Here is a 19,087-nt window from a genome sequence, read left to right as displayed (position 1 = left end):
ACTTTTAAATGACGCTGTTTGGTCTCCAAGTCACATTCAATCACCACAGGCCAGGACAGGATTAAGAGCGACAACTGTGAGCATACTTTGTCCAGAGTCCTTTGGCCAAAGGTGAAAATGCAACGCGCCCCCTGCCTTGCTGACATCAACAACTTGTTAACACAGCGGTCTGAGGCAGGCACGAGGCAGAAAGGGCAGGTGAGATGCCCCAAAACTCGAATTCTTTAAGATTTGTTAAGACTGAGTGTGGTAACAAGTGTCTCTCCAAATAGGACTTTCTTACCATCCTGTTATTCCAGAAGCTTTCTCTCTGTAATTACAAGAAAATACTTGTGTTTTTCAGTGTGTTTTTCCTGCTTTGAAAAGTTGGAAGTCTAATTTTCTTTAGCTGTTTTATTAAATTTTTATATAGTAACTAATAGAAAAGCTGGTCTCCTGAGATCTAATGTTTATTGTTCCTAGAAGGACAAAAAGACTTCATTCCTATAGCTGAATAATTCTGAAGAATAAACATTTCTTCCTCATCTTTTCTACTTTCCGTCTTCTCAGTGCAGAGCATCCACCTTTGGGCTTCAATGTGCCACCAATTTCAAAATATATATTTTAAAACTCTATCCACATTTCGCCGTTGTGTTTATATGGACATACTTACCACATATTAGGTTATAGAGTTCAATATTTTCGAACGGTTCAATTTCAGTCTTCTCTTTAAAACTGGGTCCATGTGCCAGAAAGATAGCCTAGGTGGAAACAGTCCTACTATTACTAGATGCCATCTAAACTCAGAAACAGATGGTGGAAGAGACACAATTTTCCTTGGTATAGACCAGCTCTCCCATTTGCAGCTTAGGCTTCTGTAAGGATTTCTGTTCCGATCTGAAATGATTTCTACACCATTTCCAGCTGTGATGTTGCACAATCTCAATCAAATATAATCCACCCTGTGTTCCCTTCTCTCTCTACCTGCGTCCACAGCACATCAGATGTCAACAGGCTAGGAGACTACAAGCAACAGTGGACAACCCACGTCAGCACAGTTCTACCACAGCTGGGCAACAGAAATTAGCAATTTGTCACATAACATCTCGTATTCTTTTTATATTCCATTCATATCATTGCTCAAATATGTTAACACATGGCAAAAAATGTGGAAGTTTCTAAGCATTAAATTTTTGCACAACTTCTATAAACCCACTGATTTTTCAGACGTATCTCCCCTTTACTTTTAGGATGAAGAGACCTAAATATTTTTATTTATATTAATTAATTAATGTTAACAATCATATTCTTTATAACAGATCTAGTTGTTTTAGACTGTAAACAACTAGAAGAAAACCATCAAACATAAATAAGCAATTCTTTTCTGGTAACAGGGATATACACATATATATTTTTTATTTTATATGTGTATTTTTATACACATATATTTTTTTCCCAAGATAGCCAGCAAAGAATTGGAGATGTAGGTTTTTCTTGCAGTAATTAACTTAATTATCAAATAGCACCCTAATTAAGAGAGAAGTGCTCTGTCTGCAGAGATTTTTCAAATATTTCCAAAGAGGTATAACTCCTCATGACAATGTTAGGAGGCAGTACATTCAAAAGAGCCTAACATTTTTTGCTATTGGGAAAGGGACAGGGCTGTGTGTATACGTGGGGTGCGTGTGTAGTGTATGCCTATGTGTGGGGGGTGTGTGTGGTGTGTATAGTGTGTGTGTATGTATGTAGTGTAGAGTCATGAACTCCACCTCTGGGGGACACGGCTGCCCTTCACTCCTGGACTCCTCCAGAGAGCGCATTCCTGGGCTTCCCCGGCACAGAGGCTGCTGGTTTCCTTCCTGCCTCCCTGGCTCGACTTCTAGGTCTCTGTGCTGGGAATTCTGTTTCTCCCCACCTCTTCTAAGAGCAATGCTTAGGGCTCTGTACTTGTCCTCCTCTCCCTTACATTCAGTCCCTGAGCATCTTATTTAGGTGCATATCTTTTAAATGTTTTATACGCCTCAAACACAATTTCGGATCTCCAGGTAGACTCTCTCTTAATTGCCTGTGTAACATCCCGACGTGCACGTCTAACACATATTAGGAACTCAACATGTCCAGCTGCATCTCACCCTTCCCCTCCATCAGCGCCAGTCACAAGCTACCATCCTCCCATAGCTATAAGGGCTCTCCCCGACACAGCAGACACTCACCCCTGGGCCTTTGCACTGGCTGTTTCTTCTGCCTGAGACATTTGCCCTGAGTATTTGAAAAGTTCTTCCTTCACCTTCTTCAAGTCTCTGCTCAAATGGCATCTCAATGAATCTCTCCGTCTCCACCTTATTCAAAATTTCATACTGTCTTCATGGCACCTGTAACACCCCCAGTCTCCACCTACTCTGCTTTACTTTCTCTTTATTTCCCATAGCACTTATCCCTAACATAGCAAATAATATATTCCTTTATTACGCCAGTTACCCATATCCCCTTGTTAGAATGAACACCACATGAGGGCAGGGATCTTTATCTGTTCCCTTCACAGATGTATTCAAGAGTCCTGAACATTGCCCATCACAAAGTAAGTGCTCAATAAATACTCGTTAAAAAAAAAAAAAAGCAGTAAGTTACCTCCATGCTCTTAAACTTATTGTCATAACCATGGGTGCCTCCTCCACAGTATGAAAAATCTTTACTCCTATAAAGAAATAATAGTATTACACTGTGATCAGTATATTGATATGACACCTTATGATATGACTGAGCTTTAACGGATTTTTATGTAGCTTCTGCTTTCACATAAGTAAATTTTTCTGTGAACAACAGCATGAATATAGTTATTTTCATGCTCAAATTCATAACCACAGGGACCAAGCAGAATGGCAGGGGAGACAGAAGGAGAATTCCAAGATCTGTACATAGAATTCAAAGCCTTTGACTCATAGACAGCGACAAAAAGATGACAGCAGAGGGAGAGATTTTAAGAAAGAATTTGGCTTCAAGCTCACCTGCCCCTTTACACATAACTGTCTGCGTGATTACAAAGAATTTGATTAATATGTCACTTGAAGCATTTCAGGACTTTAGAAATAAATCTTTGGAACTGGGAAAAATATTGACTCCTATTTTACAGCGGAGAAGTCTAGTGAAAGAACATCAAAGCACGAACAAAGAACACCCAGGGCAAGTTAATATAACACTTGGTGAGGGGCAGCCAGTATATTCCCTAAAGTCAGAGGTTATTTTTAACTTTTGGGATTGTCTTCCACAGGCTGTTGCTCTATGACTTGAACAATTTTTCAAATTTGATTAATTTGTCTTTGCCTACTTTTTATGTTTTAATCTTTGAATTGAAGAGTATCAGCAGTTTTTAGTTAGTTTTCATATGAAAGCAAAATAGCAATAGATGAACCTAGACTTTTTTTAAAGGAACAATGTTATATTGGTTCAAATTAGGTCTTTAAGGGGATAAAACGACTCCTGTTTCCAAAAGTTGGCCTTGAAAGATTCCTCTCATTTGATTCCCCACTCCCCACCTCCCACGCCCCAGGGCAAGGACACACACACACACACACACACACACACACACACACACACACACACAATGTTTTCGTTTGTCTTTATATTGTAGGCTTAACTGAAAACAGGACTTAATTTTAGTGTCTTAAAAAATCACCTTTTAAAAAAATTCATAACTGACTCCTACTCAGGTTAAATAAAAATGAATCACAACACTGAGCAAGCCACACTCAACTCTGCTGGGCAGAGGGAAGGCAGGAGAGGCTGAGGACTGCCTGGAATGGGGAGAGCACAGGCGTCCTGTTTACAAGGGGCTTAAACTCAGTCACACTAAGGGGCCAGTCCGCGTCCTCCTCTCAGTTAACTTCAATAAAACGGTTGGCATAAGGTAAAAGTTGTTTAAAAACATTTTTGTCCTTATTGCATAGATATTTGGTTCGCTGAGATTACTGGCAGTATTTCATTGGGAAGAATTAAGTTTTAAATTCTGTGTGGGAGGTTAGAGTACTCATTAATGAAAGAAAGAAAAGGTCTTTTGAATCAAGTCATTGGTAAAATTTTGTAAAATTGGTCCTTTCTTTATCTTTCAATTTTCAGAAAAATCTAGCTTTTTTATACTTTCAACTCCTAACCCAACTCTATTAGAAAGCTTTGATAAATATTGCAAAGCTCTATTTGGAAGCAAAGGATAAAAATATTGTTAGAAAATGCTCTATTTTCTATTACTTTCCAAAGGAGAACTTGAGAAGTTTGCTCCTCTAACTGCTCCTGTTCATGCTTTCCAACCATCCACTGGCTCTGGAAATTACATATGGAAAAATGGAAGCTGGCATTTGGAAAAGACGAGTTGATTTTATCTGTCAAAATTTAGCTCAACGTCCAAGCACTGTATGAATTCTTTTGGAACAAATCCTCTTTTACCTTCTCCATGGCTAATTAATAAAGTTGAAATCAAGGCCAGGTTTCTCTGCCACAGCTGGCGATGACACAGAGGGGAGATGAGCACGACTTCGTTCCTGGTACACAATCAGTTGCCAAGTCCTATCTTTCTCTGTGGTACCCTCCACACTTTCCCTTGCTTTCCCTTCTGCTGTCACCATTCTAAGCTCGAGTCCCATTTCCTCTGACCTGAACCAACTTCCTAATTGGTTATCCTGACTCTGATTTGGTTATCCAGAATCTGCCCCCCGACACACACACAGACACATGCTCATGCATGCACACCCACATGCCTAGTCGTATTTAAGACTATTTATCACTATTGGAAATGGAAACACACGTTTTAATGAGTACAAATGTGGGACAGAACATGATGAGCCCGTACTATCCTAGGAAATCTGTCTTAAGTTCACCATACATGTCTTCCTGATAATGTGCTACCTAATTAGTCTTACCATCCCACCGGCTCCACAGCATCCCTTGGGCTGTCATAAGGCTGAAGAACTGGTCACTGCACACCTTCTAACTGGGCTCCCTGCCACTCACTTGACCATCCTCCTCCATTCGGCAGCTGGAGTGAGCTCTCTGAAATGCACATCCCACTACATTCACCTCCAGCCACCTTGTGGCTACCAATGGTCTCCTACTTTCTTCATGGTCAAAGTCATATTCCTTGGTCACGACAGATAAAGTCCTTCATGCAGAGGGCAGGTTCATTCACCCAGTGCTCTAGCAATATGAGACTACTCGCAATTTCTGGAATCTAGTCTGTCTGTCTGACTCTTTCTTTCTACCCTTCTTGCCCCAGAGCTGCTGCTGACTTTAAAAAGGCACCCACTGCTCTGGGCAATGCTTTTAGAAAAAGAAGCACCTTGAGAAGGCACAGCTTGGCAGTGCTCAAGGCCTGGCAAGCAGACCAGTGCCCTCCAGCAAAGAAAAGTGGTCCCGTTCTTCCTGCAGACACAGCCCCATCAGGGCTTGATGAGCTGAGCAATGGCTACATTTCAGCACCCACTCATCTTCTTGGCTGAGTACCTCGTACAAGGCACAGACTGCAAACTGCACACGGCAAACCTGCCGGATGGCAGCAGTTAGCCTAACCCATCCTGAGTCTTCCAAACCCAGAGCAGGAATCGCCCCACCAGGAAGCATTCTCTGACATTCGCACCTGGGGGTGTGATCACTCTTTTTGTTTTCCTGAACATTGTACTTGATCTTAGTGCAGAGGTTGTTACCTGATTATAATTGTTGTCCTCCTCCTCACCTGGGTGAGACCCTTATGGCGGGGAAGGTGTCTTTCTCTCCAGTTCTTAGAAAGGTGCCTGGGACATATTTGTTAGTTTCCATTCATAAGATCAAAAGCTATTATTCTCATTCTCTACAAAGCACTTTAACAATACTTTATAGTTTCAGATAATTGGGTTTCCCCAAATTAGTACAATCCAACACATTTTAGGCAAAATAAGGATGATGATGAAGAAATTACACTAAATGATGAAATTTGCTATACTCTTGAAATGCAAATCTAGTCTAGTTACTGAACATTGAACAACATTACTGAGGACAACATACTTTCCCTTAGAAAGTAGGTCTCGTGAGCCTCAGGTGTAAGAACTGGAGATCGAGAGGATCCGGGATGAGGTCAGCTGAGACTCCTGGGTTGATCTGGGGAGGGCTGCAGCCAACGTTCCTCTGAGGTTAGTTAGTTTACTTTGCATGCTAAGCACAAGAGAATAAGAAACCAGGCTCACCTTGGGTTACAGATGAGGAAAATGAAGCCCAAGATATGGATTTATCCGAATTCCCACCACAAGGCAGGCCGGGTGCCAGGCCCTGACCTCTCGGGCTGCTGCTCTTTTTACAGCTCACTGCCTGCTGTTCAACGCACAGCTCATCATTTGAGACTGAGTGTGAATGAGTGGTACCCAGAGGTAATCTGGTGGCTGGACTCGCCTTCTATAACCCATCGGTCATGTTGTTGGATGGATGGGCACTTTCTCATTCTGTGCCAGTGGCCTCCTACCTTCTTTAATCTCACACACTTAACAGTAAATATTTGGAGAACTTACCCACATTTACTTATATATTGCATGTACACATTACTTACAATCTTATATACCTAATATTAGTAAAGCTTAATTTTGTTCAGAGTTTCATCTTCTTTCAGAGAACCTGTCCTGAGCCATAGGAGGAAAGGCTGGGCAAATCTAATCCCGAGAAGAGAGACCACCGCCATCTAGTGACTGGTGTGGGCTGCACACCCTCCGCCCTAGAGCGACAGCGTGGTTCCTGGTTACGTGTCTTAAAGGACAGGCTCTGTCAAATCTCCAGCTCCTCATCCTGCACACGCTGATGGTAGAGCTCAGCTCTCTCGTCTTCCGCCTCCTCTTTGTTACATCTCTCTTGGCCACTGTATTCCCATTGTCCCCATAGCCCCTTGGCATGATGCAGCACACACACAACATAGGCCAGAAAACACAGCATGATCCTGACTCCATTTATAACCACTATCACACGGAAAAATGCTGGAATGAAATTCAGAAATAGGCACCATTTGTTAAACTACCTGAAAGTGTGTACTTATTTGTTTACTGGCTTGTTATCAGTCTTCTCCATTTGAGCAGGAGGGCAGGAATCATGTCTGAATCTCCAGTGCCTGGAACAGGCTCAGCACACATCGAGCACGCATCAACAAAATTGCATTATGCCGTGAATTACTTGGTTATGTTGGGATGGAGTGATTCAGAATGGCTTTTTCTTGAAACACACATATTTTGCAAATTCTCGACAATCAAATTAATTATAATTGTAACTAGAAAAAAGAAGTAAATATTACAACTAATTGGTTAGCTTGGGCTTATAATCACAAATGTGCTCTTTTATAAAAAACACAAAGACAACAAACATCTTAATCAAAAAGCCATGTAATCAGTTACTACCAGCCTGGAAGGCAGCTGATATCATCTTTATGTCCTGTCTGCCGCCTAAAGGAGACCTCAGTGGGGGTTAAGAATGTGCTGGCATGGACGGTCTCTGGAACAGTTGACGAACAGTCCCAGCCTTCCTTCTCACTCTTATCGATAATTGTGAAGATGAGGATGCTAAGATCAGCAATCTAACAACAGTCATCTCAAATACAGGAGTGCTAGAGAGATATAAAATGTCAAGAGAATGTCCATGCTCAGGAAATTTCCATGATCATAGTAGTAGAAGGGTAAAGGTAAGAAAATTTATAACCAAAGATGGTTGTTAAAAGTACTGTGAGATAAGCAAATAGACACACAAACCTCACGGCCAGCCAGGGTGGATTCACCAAAAGATGAACTTTGTCTATTCTGATATTTTTGGCAAAGTGTAGTCGTTTGGGCAAATCAGGACTCAAATAGGGTTTGAAATGTTGATCAGGTTTTCGGCACTGAAAAATAGGTAAATTATTTCTTTATGACATTTATAAAATATGCAAGCTAGTTCAACAATTTCATCTCCTAAGACAATTTATTAAGCACCTTTTAAAACTAAGAGGATTCAAGCTTGGTGAATAAAACGGAGATTAAACCTATTATTAATGCCGTCTAATTCCCTAATTATTAAGAATAATAGGTGTTTTTATTGTTGCAATATTTTGGTTGCAACTAAAAATATGATGTAAATTACACTGTTTGATATTCTAAGTTTTTATTCCTGTCTATATATCTTAAACCACCATAAATCTCCCCTCCTTTTCTGACAGAGAATACATACGTCTTGATTTCGAGTGGCAATTACAACTTTGCAGTCTAAATTACATATAAAAGTATATACTACATTAGTAAATATGAGTGAAAATTTTAAAAACCACTTTAATTGCACCAAAAAAATCTCTTCATTATTGACTCAATTTACCCTTTAAATAACCTACACACTTGCTTAATTTTCAAATCAAGTCAACAGTTTTTGAAATCTAGTAGTCTTCCTATCTGTGAAACATTCATGAATTTCTCATGAACTGGAGTGAAATTTTGTTTCTTTAGTAAATACTGCTGTAACTACATGGCATATTTTAAAACTATGCAAATCATATTGTTATCTATCACGTAAAGAAAGTGAGGAAATGAGAAATAGAATAATAAAGGACCTTTATCTTCCTTGTGACCTTTTTGAGAAAGAAGAGAAAAAAACATACAGGTAAAAATATGAGGAAATGAGTTTTTCTACTTCCTCACTTTCTAATTTAGTTTAAGCCTCAATAATCTCATAAATATTTCAAATCTGTGTCACTATTATCTCATGCTCAATTTATATAAGAAAAGTAAGACACTATGAAATTGAACAAAAACCATGTTAAAAAGAAATATAGAAAATAGGAGAGTAAAGAGTTATGGAATGAAAAGGGGAAAGAGAAGAGTATTTATTGCACAGATATTTCTGCCAGTTTTTTTCTTGCCTATTTTGGTCTCTTTTCCAGGCTTCTTGTTTTTCCACTTTTTCATTTATCATTGCTTCCTTCTTAAGCCAGTATTTTGGTAACTTCCAGGCAAGCGCATGATGGCAGCTGCTGAGTATGCAGCTTCCTCAAAGACACAAGGGACTAGAATGTGCCCTTAAGACCACAGATCATTTGATGAGTCATGGTTTCCTAGCTGTCTGTGTAGCCAGAGTAAATCCAGAGAAAACTAGGGGCACACTGCCAACCTCTGAAGAAGTACTGGGTTATTTGCATTTGAGATGAAGACAGAAGAACTGAGATAAAAGTTGGGTCATTTTATCTAAGAACAAAGTCGATGCTGTCGTCTGTCATGCAGCCAGCATGTTGTGGGACTTAGAGTTGCCTGTTCATGTGTGGTTACATTTGTCTAATACGAGCTCAACACAGGCCCAGAGAACAGCATTACTGGGAATATTGTACTACCACATGGAATATCTTCCCGGGAATAATAGACTACTTCGTGAAATGGTAGTCCATTCTGGGGATCCTGGAGCTCTGGGCCCTCTCCATGTATGGGATGCCATGTAGTGGATTTCCAGAGCCTGCAGTATCCAATCTCCTTGCACCAGTCGGATTGCTGGGGATTTGACCTTCCTCATCCCACCAAGAGGACTTCAGCTGTATGGACCATGAGGTGACGGAAAAAAGGGACGGCAATGTGCAGGTTGAGAGTCCACATGTTGAAAATGCTCACTACTCACCCAACCAGCATGAACACACTGCATGTACACCCTTCACCAGTAGGGGGTGGCATTTGTCTATCTGCTTACTCAAGATCAGAATCTTAGGAGGGGTAAGAGGAAAAAGGAGGGACTGACACCCTGGGGGATTTCTGCTCTAGCTGTCATTCCCACTTCAAACTCGCAGTGGATCTCAGGTTAGGTAACCATTCCTTAGCCGGTGTTTCCTTATCTTCAGTCGTTCACATTTCATCCTAATCATTTTCACTATACTTGCATGGCAACTGTCCTTAAATAAGCCAAGCCCCATGCCAAGAAGTGGTGAACTCATAGATATGTATTTGTGAATATACCTTAAACAGAGAACTAGTCAAACTACCACACGAGAATATTTCAGGTCTCTCCAGGAGTGGTGAACTCCACCTTGGAAAGTCCAGATTGTTTTAAACTATCCGGAATTTGTCCTGCTCGTTCACTTACAACCCGGGACATGGGAACCAATCAAAAGCAGTCGCAGTTATCCTTAGAGGGGAAGCAGATGATTTTTCGGACCTGTCCAAAAAGATGTGTAGAGTCTGTAACTCTCCACAAAAAACGTGAAAAGCGATGCTGCCTGAAACTTGAAGGAAACATCAGCCCATTCAAGGAAAACCGGACATCAGCGCCACCGTTAGCCCAAACCGATTTCCTGCGTCGGTGCTAACGCCAAAGGGAAAACAACTGAGACGAAAGCAACTGATGCGCACATAAAACAAGGTTGAGGGAGGGTTTAAAACATAAATTACAAGGGGCCTGGACTCAGAAATACAGAATACAAATTTCCTGAAAACAGATTAAGGACATTACATTAACTTAAAGAGATTCATTAGGAGGCTGTATACTTACACTGAGGTTTCTAACAATTTCTTCAGAATTAACTGTTTCAAAGGAAAAAAATAAATCACATTACAATGATACTGGATAACTGCAACAAATGTGAACACACAGGGGAATCTGACACATTAATTTATCAATGATTATGATCTGGTAAAATTAAATAAAAAATTATTTCAGCATTTAAGAATGGAAGGAATGTATTTGTACCCAACAACATTAGCTCCTCCCGAAGACTTTACAGACTGACTAACCTTACACACGGGAATTTCTCACTTGCTTCTGTGTGATCTTCCCAAGAAGTCAGAAGAGGGGCCTGGTAATCCCCACCTCCTCAGAATCGGGGGCCATGGTTACTCACTTTAAGGTTTACCTTTTTGTTCCATATGGGCATCTTCATACTTACAGCTATAAAAGTCTTGAGGCACATTATAAGCCCTGATGCGGGGGGCAGGCCCTTCATACATGTAGAAGTTCACTTGGGGTAAATAATCAGTCATATATTCCACTTTCTCACAGTAAGTCTGATCCATTCCTGGAAAAAAATAAAATTATCTTCTGAATGTATATAGATGGTAACAATAGGTTGTCTTTGCTCACATCAGATAGGGCATACTTGATGTCACAGATCTCAAACCAAGCTACCTGAGAACCTATACAATCTGCCCTGTACTCTGCTCCAAATAGCAGACCTTGAAAGTCTTGGCAGTGGAAGAGAAGGCTCATGTTCATGAGCGAAGAACAGACAGGAGTTATAAACAGAGCATTTGTTCAATGTAGATAAATTAAGGTAATTTCCAGGAAGAAAATCCTCTGTAGGAAGCTAATTGATTTTTATAACATCTGACTTGTACACAAAGCCACATAATATATTTTTAAATAAAAAAAGTAACATGCATTTTTCTAAAACAATACATTAAGAGAATAAGGATTAGAGAATATTTACTTTTCGTAAGTGTAGTAACATGCATTTTTCTAAAACAATACATTAAGAGAATAAGGATTAGAGAATATTTACTTTTCGTAAGTGTATTATTTACATTTATATAAACAGCACGTGCTGTAAAAAAGATTTGGGAGTTAAAGCTTCCTTATTTGAAGATTCTTCAGAGTACATCAAAATTTGTATTTTTATTATTTTATCATTTTTGATTTTTATTTTTATAATTTCTTTTAACAGAATGTGCATTAAAATATTTCTTTTAACTTTAAAACAGTGGACCAAAGTGTTAGGGAACCATTTTAGAAATTTTTAGAATAAACTGCTATCTTCCACATTATCTTGATGTCGTAAAATGCAAACAGAAGTTGTGCAGACAGCACCTTCTGCTCTTCTCACCCCAGGCCTGGTTCCTCCACAGCTCCTGCAGTTCAGCTTGAATGTCCTCCTAGAGAAGACGGTTCTGACCACCCAGTGGGAAAAGGTCCACTTCTGCTACATGTACCTGTGAACATGCCATGTCTAGTGAAGTACACGGCATTGAGTAAGCCCTTAAAATATACGTGTTGAATGAATGAGGAGTTCCAAACTGTGTGAGGTGGCAGAGAGCGTGGTGGCTGTCCCACATCCTTTAACACTCAGGTTAGCCGAAATGGAGAATTCACCTCAAATGACAAACATGGAGTGACAGGGACTTTATAGAAGTCTATTCACACAAATCAAAAAAAATAATACACAGGACATGGTAAAACCAGCCAATACAGTAAACTTCAGCCAATCCATGTGAGTGAACCACCGCTGAAAGGAGGCCAGAAAAGCACCTTTATGATTGAATAACAATCCAATTGAATCTCCGTTAAGTACAACTCATTCCACTTTTACAGAAAATTAAGTGTATGAATGGATGTTAGAATAATTGAACTAGAAATTTTAATTTTAGTCCTCTATTTATCACAACCCACAACTAAATTTATTCTTTGCTTATCCAAGAGCTTCTAGGTGCAGAAGCACAGAATTTAAAATATCATTATTATTAATGTCTGCTCCCTGAAGTGATAAGATGGAATCAACGATAAAATATGATGTAAAAACAGGCATACCATGGTCAGTCACAAGGATTATATTGACACAATTGTCTAAATTCCGCTGTTTCAGGCCTTCCATCAACATTCCTAAAGCGTTATCTACCAACTGCAACGCTTGAATTACCTAAGGAAAAAAGAAACTGGAGTTCAGATTGTCTCCATGAATTACAGTTTAATTAACCAAATCATTATCTAATCGAGTGAAAATTAAACACGTTTCCTTCCCTGAATTGTTGGGCTTTGAAATAAGACATCAGAGTCCAGCACCCACACTACTACATTCACCAAATACCAATTCCCTAAATTTCTACAAATGAAAAAATTAAACCATGTTCTCTACAAAGGAAGATAGACTACTAGGCCATAAATATCTGAGAAAAATGTTCATAGTCAGCAAACATTATTCAACCGCAAAGGTTTTCATGATAATGACCAGTGTTGGGGAGTGGGGGTCACAGACTGTTTTATAGGAGCTTAAATGGTTGCACATGCTCTGGAGGCTCATGTGACAATGTGTAACCAGAGAGTTAAAAAGGGGCAGACCCTGGAACCTGATAATTCTACTTCTGGACATTTGCCCTAAGTAACACTTAGAATACAAATGTAGATTTACAAACAAGGATGCTCATCACATTATTTATGTATCATTTAAATACAAGAAAAAATAAATAATGACACATTCTTAAGAAAGCACACTTGACAATCTCTAAAAAATATTTTTTAAAGAACATGGCATAGGAAAATGCTCACAATACAATGCTAAACATAAACAATTAAAACCAAACGATAGAAGCACCCACGGACATTGCAGAAGCCTTATTTTGTTTTTAAATGTATTTAGCATTTCTCAGCAAAGGCACATGCACAGAAAATGAACAGGAAATATATCAAAAACATATTAACAGTGGTTGTCTCTGCATGGTGAACTGAACTCATTTTTATTTTATTGTTTAGGTTCTGTTGTGTTTTTAAATTTTTCTATGCTTTATAGCACACTGAACTGACAGGGTTCAAGTGAATAACTTTTACTAACACAACTTTTCATTCTTTTTTTTCACTGAATAAGAAAGTGCAGGGGCAGGCCCCATGGCAGAGTGGTTAAGTTCGCACGCTCCGCTGCAGCGGCCCAGGGTTTCGCCGGTTCAGATTCTGGGCGCGGACATGGCACTGCTCATCAGGCCACATTGAGGTGGCATCCCATGTGCCACAACCAGAAGGACCTGCAACTAAGATATACAACTATGTATTGGGGGGATTTGGGGAAAAAAAAGTGTAATAGCAACGGGATTGGGAAAAAAATGTTTAACCTCCTGTAGTCCTGCTATAACACTGATTGCCTTTTTTTTCTTTTTTTGAGCAAGAATTTCTCAAGCCAATTACCGTTAAGAGCTTTAAGGTGCTCTCTCACAAAATCCTCACAGCAAACATTCGTGGACGGTGCTGCCAGACTTCCAGTCATAGAGAGCAGGAAACTTGAGGTTTAAGAAGTTAGGCAACGTGTTCTCGGCCCCACAGTTAAAAAAGGACAGAGCAGGACTTGAACTCAAACATTTCTATCTACTGCCAAATCCGTCAACTACCAGCATGCTTTCCTGACCCCCATCCTTAGGGTGACCATGCCCTCTGGTATGCCAGTGAGAGTCACAGTTCCCACCTGTCATCAGGACATAGTTATGTCCCCTGTCACATAACTCCTCCCAACTGCACAAAGAGCCCCTCCTCTGGCCTCTCCCAGCACCCTGGCGTTCTGCTACCACTGGACTCTCCCCACTTTGGAAACCGTCTGTGTGCGTGTCCGCCTCCCCAGGAGAGCATGAGCTCCTGCAAGGAAAGACCATGCAACCGAACTCATCACACGCTTCCTAAGCACACAAAGCCCACACTCTCTAGATGGCACATTTAGGAACGTGAAGTGACTGGGCACCAGCCCCCAACTCTGGCCCAGATGAAGGAAAGGATCAAGAAATCCCCTTAATGGGCAAGGAGTGAGCAGTTTTTTGGATAAGTTCATTACCAGGGATAGAAATGTTTGCAGCTGTGGGGGAAACCAAGTTTGGGTAGAAAACGTGGCCCCTTTCCCTTGGAATCATGATCATTCGCTTTCACAGTGGGCACTGTGGAAGCAGTAAAATCAATCCTGGGATAACGAATTAACTGGGAAGACCTTCAATGAACACTTGTTGTTTCGATCCAGAAGCCCCTTTTTGTAAAATGGAATTCAAGGTTGCAGAGGAACCTGCTACCCAGAAGCTCTATGCAGCACTGACATATCTGCTTTTCAAAAGGCCCAACCTCCTGCCTCTCTGGTTTTACCTCCACTTGCTTCCCCAAAAGTGGAGTTCCTCAGGGCTCGGAAATCCTCCCACCACGGACATGAGCAGTACCAACACTTAAATCAGTCTGTTCTGAATTTCAATCTTCTTTTCAGAAGTGAATTCTTCTTCCCAACCTTTCACTCCATCTGAGATGTAATAACTGGTTTTTCAATAATCAATCACAGCTGACTCTTATTAAAGTATTAGACCATTATTTAAAGTTACTCAAGACCAGTCAGGACATCCTGTGCCTACTTCAACTTCAGTACTAGAGACTCAGTGGAACACATTTGCTATGAAGAAGTTGCTGGTTTCACCCCACTTCAAATGCCTCTCCCATCCCCTCCTGCCCATCCATATCCTCCCACCCTCTAAATCCCCATTTCATAAAGCCTTCTCCGGCTACTGCAGCCCATAATAACCTTCCCGTTTAAACGCTGTTTAAGTGATCAAATTTTTAAAGATTTCTTTTAAAAAAAAGTTGTACATTAACTCATTATTGAGCTAATGTTGAGCTTTCAACATACTTTCTTCGTCCCTAGAAATGCCTAATACAATATTAGAAGCACCAGAAACTGTTAACAGTAGGCCTTAAGGGGCTTGTAGAGCAAGAATAAGTAAGGTGTTGATAACTGAAAAATCTAGAACAAGTTAATAAGCTTTCAGCATAGTAAATGAGTCAAAATAAACTAAAATAGCCTTTTTACTTTTAAACTATGTCATAGTAACGGACATAATTAACCAGTTATGTCATAACAATTCTGTTGTTAACAACAACAATGAAGCATAAAGCCCGCCAGTTTCTCCATCATTTTGCCTCTTCTTAACCTTCAAATGAGGCTGGTCTGAAGCCCTCTTCTGTTTCCACTATCCACTCTCTCCTTAGCTCATCTCCCCTTTCATGCACCATCCACATGCTGCCAAGCTGCCTGACTTTCACCCACTTTGAGCTTTAAATCCATATTCGATGGCCTTCTGGGTATCTTCATGTCATAGGCACATCAATCACATGATCTTCTCCGCAAAACTTATCTCCCTTCAGAGGTCTTATTAACATAAATGGAACCACCTGCCTGCTTCTGGTAGAAACCTGGAATCATCCTTGAGGCCGCACCCAGTCACCCGTCTCACACCACATCATGGCAAGACCAGCTCCTGAATGAATCTCAAATGCACCTTCTTCCATCCATGATGGTTGCCACTACCCTAGTCCAAGTCACTACAATCTCTTTTCTGGAATGCTGCAAAAGCTAACTTGTCTATCCCCATTTTCTTTTGCTCCTTCCAACCCATTCTTCTGCACAATATAAGTGATCTGTAAATACACACAGATCTGATCATGTCACTGCCCTGATCAAAATGCCTCAATGCTTCCCATTGCACTTTGTATGGCCCATAAGGACCCGCATGATTTGGTGCCTGCCTCCTTCTCTAGGCTTACTCTGAGCTCTCTCCCTGGGATCACAATGCTCCAGACACTGGGGGGAGATAGTACTCATCTAGCAATTCGAACAGTACCTGACACTGAGTAGCACGCAGCAAGGGTTAGCTGCTATTCTTATTCTTACCACTATCTTGCTGTCCATTTATCTCGCCATCTGTCCATTTGTTCATTTTCTGTGTTCCTCTAACGTGCTCAACTCCTCCCTCAATCGGGTCATTGGTGATCTTTCTTCCTTTTTGTTATTCAGAGGAGAACTTTCTAACCAGCCCCACACTAGGTTAGGACCTCCTCCAAGACCTCTCAGGGCACCCTGCTTTTTTCCTTTGCAGCACTTTTCAAAATTATACTTAAAATTTATCTGGGTGCTAACCTGGAGCACTGAACAGAAGAAAAAGATATCGTGCCTAATCCTGTCAGCTGTACAGTTCAGACAAATGCAGACTGTAGAGTCCCCTCTCAAGGAATTAATCATATCAAATACAGATAACAATCGAAAGAGAAAACAAGAAATGGGGACTATGCTTCAGATATTTCCTAAGCCGTTCACCTTTAGAATAATCTGATTAAGTGTTGAATCCTGTGATGCAGTGCGTGGTGTTGGAATACAAAGGAGTCTAAAGAGTTAAAGTGGTCAGACTCGAGCAGGGCCTTTCATTAAGAAGCATTTGGGCTTAAAGGGAAAGAAGAAGAAGGGCATTTCTGATAAACTGCAAAGTCGTGCTGCCAGAATAAATATGCTTGCATTCCCATTGAGGACGATGGTGAAGTGAGTTTCCATGGGGTAGGCAAATGCCATATTCATGGGGACCTTTGCAGCATTGCGTCATATCGAAGACAAAATAGGCTTCAGTGGATTTTAGAACAGAGATGACATTTTTTCTCTTAAGTAATAATTAAGGACCACATTTCTGTAGTAAAAGTGTAACAGAATGGTTTACATAATGAAGAAACTAATATTAAAGAGTCTACTTCCATTATAATGGTGGCCCAGGAGGGGAATAACTCAGCCTGAGGCAATAACGTCTTAAGTTCAACTATAAGGCACTTATGAATGAAACTGTATGAACACACAGTTGGGTATTCCACCAAGCACTTGCAGGGGACCCTGCTTGAAATGGGCTGCACTAACATGTTAATTTGGCCCATGCATTAGTATCTAGCCTTGATTTGATCATTGTATAAATAACAGTGCTGCATCAAAGTATGTAGTCAGTAAGCATTTATCAAATGAGTCAAAATTTGATTAATAAGGGAGACATCCTTTTTAGACTCTAAACTATTTTGTGGTTAATAAGACAGATATTCCCTTTAGACTTTTAACTAATTTATCAACTACACTTGTATTCAATGAGAATTAAGAAATATTTTCTTTTTGGGTTAGGGCTAGATGATGTTACAGGTTTTAAAATACTTACTGCGGCACTGACTGGTCCTTTGTCATGTCCTGCAGAATCAGGCTGTCCCACATACAGGGTATAAAAATCGGGTCTAGGGATGAAATTGAAACAGAGAAAGACATCAGTTCGAAATAAACGTACAGGTTGGATTTGGGGATTTTGTAGATCTAGAGCTTTGTGGCTGTTTCCTTCTCTCTTTCTCTGGCCTCCATCTCTTCATCTGGGTCCAGTGGTTCCACTTGCCCCAGTGGGGATTGCCTCCTGATGGGGATTAAATAGACATTCTGGGATGTGAACATTGGTCTGACTCAGTAATGAAAATATGTCTTGTTCTTACTGGTAAGACTTCTCTTGATGTGCCTCAGCACTTCATATTTCTGGGTTTCTGACTTTTTGCTGATTCTGTTCTGCCCCTCCTTTAAATTTCCTTTAAATGTTTGGTTTCAGATGCACTGTTGACCTGGCACTCTCTTTCAGGATGCCCTGACCCAGCCTGTTGCCATGGCCTTGCCCTGGCACCCCTGGCTCCTTGAGTCAGTCCTCATGACTGACTGTCAGATCCACCTCGGTCCTGCTCCCAGTCCATATCTTGTGGTGGTAGTTGCCTCTGCTCTCCGGTACTTGCTCTGTCTCTCTTGTCCCATCATGTCAACCACATTCTCAAGAGCAAAAAGTCAACTGCTCTAAGAAATAATTCTTGAACACTGCCCATTAAAAGGAAATCTCAAGTTTTTTCCAAAAATGGTCATTTAAAGTAAAGAAATAATTTTATTTTACACCTGCAAATATCCCACTGTGCCAGCACTTCTCTGACACTAGATATTACCTTTCAGCTTTGGGCAGGTCCAGCCAGGTTAGCAATGTAGAGATCCTCTCTTCATATGGGACACTTCTGAAAAGAGCGAACAATTTTAAAAAACCAATCAAATCAAGAATAATTCCATTATATTCCTGCTCAGGAAGGCAGGTTGATATTTTCAGATATGCATTTTGTGTTCATATGTGAACAAAATACTGAAATGGATTCAGTATGACTCAAAGGAGTCCCTGTTTTCCCTACTTTATATATAGAGACCCACTTGCTTCACATAAATTAATCTATGTTATTTTCTTTCCTTCTCATCCTTCCCTCCATTTTCCCCCAACTAAAATAAGAGGCCATTAATTATTATCCATTCCTTCGATTTGTTTATTTTTATTCATTTCATTCATTTTTGCATTTAAGCATGTTGAGCATGTATTGCCAGAAATTATTTTAAAAGGTGATAAAAAAGAGAGAGACTAGAGCAGAGAAACGGGCACTGAGAAAGGGGGGGTTGAATTTGAGATCTTAGTGTGATCAGGCTAAGACAATGTTGAGAAGGTAATTTTCAGCAATGGCTTGAAGGAGGGGAGGGAGTGGGCTGTGGATGGATACCTGGAGTGAGAGGGTGCAGCCCGCACAAAGGCCCTAC

The 19,087-nt window shown here is 40.4% G+C and overlaps 1 protein-coding gene across 11 annotated transcripts in view; it reads right to left on the bottom strand.

Annotated features, from left to right (window-relative positions):
- The window catches only part of LOC100073089 (ectonucleotide pyrophosphatase/phosphodiesterase family member 3), a 112,837-nt gene that overhangs the window by 23,126 nt on the left and 70,624 nt on the right, over positions 1–19,087 (bottom strand). For all 11 annotated transcript variants that reach the window (XR_011422216.1, XR_011422217.1, XR_002811027.2 and 8 more), the window contains 8 exons: positions 18,460–18,525; positions 17,652–17,724; positions 12,493–12,601; positions 10,859–10,987; positions 10,465–10,496; positions 7,722–7,849; positions 2,608–2,674; positions 653–740 (listed from right to left, as the gene is read on the bottom strand). Coding sequence is in view for 5 of the 11 variants with exons in the window: in XM_023651094.2 (XP_023506862.2) it covers positions 653–740; positions 2,608–2,674; positions 7,722–7,849; positions 10,465–10,496; positions 10,859–10,987; positions 12,493–12,601; positions 17,652–17,724; positions 18,460–18,525 (692 nt within the window). In the remaining 6 variants the exon portion in view is untranslated. The remainder of the gene's footprint in view (positions 1–652; positions 741–2,607; positions 2,675–7,721; positions 7,850–10,464; positions 10,497–10,858; positions 10,988–12,492; positions 12,602–17,651; positions 17,725–18,459; positions 18,526–19,087) is intronic.

Source organism: Equus caballus, chromosome 10 (assembly GCF_041296265.1).
Source record: "Equus caballus isolate H_3958 breed thoroughbred chromosome 10, TB-T2T, whole genome shotgun sequence".
NCBI classification, from domain to species: domain Eukaryota; kingdom Metazoa; phylum Chordata; class Mammalia; order Perissodactyla; family Equidae; genus Equus; species Equus caballus.
The sequence above is the reverse complement of the archived record's forward strand: the minus strand, read 5'-3'. Positions and strand labels throughout refer to the sequence as shown.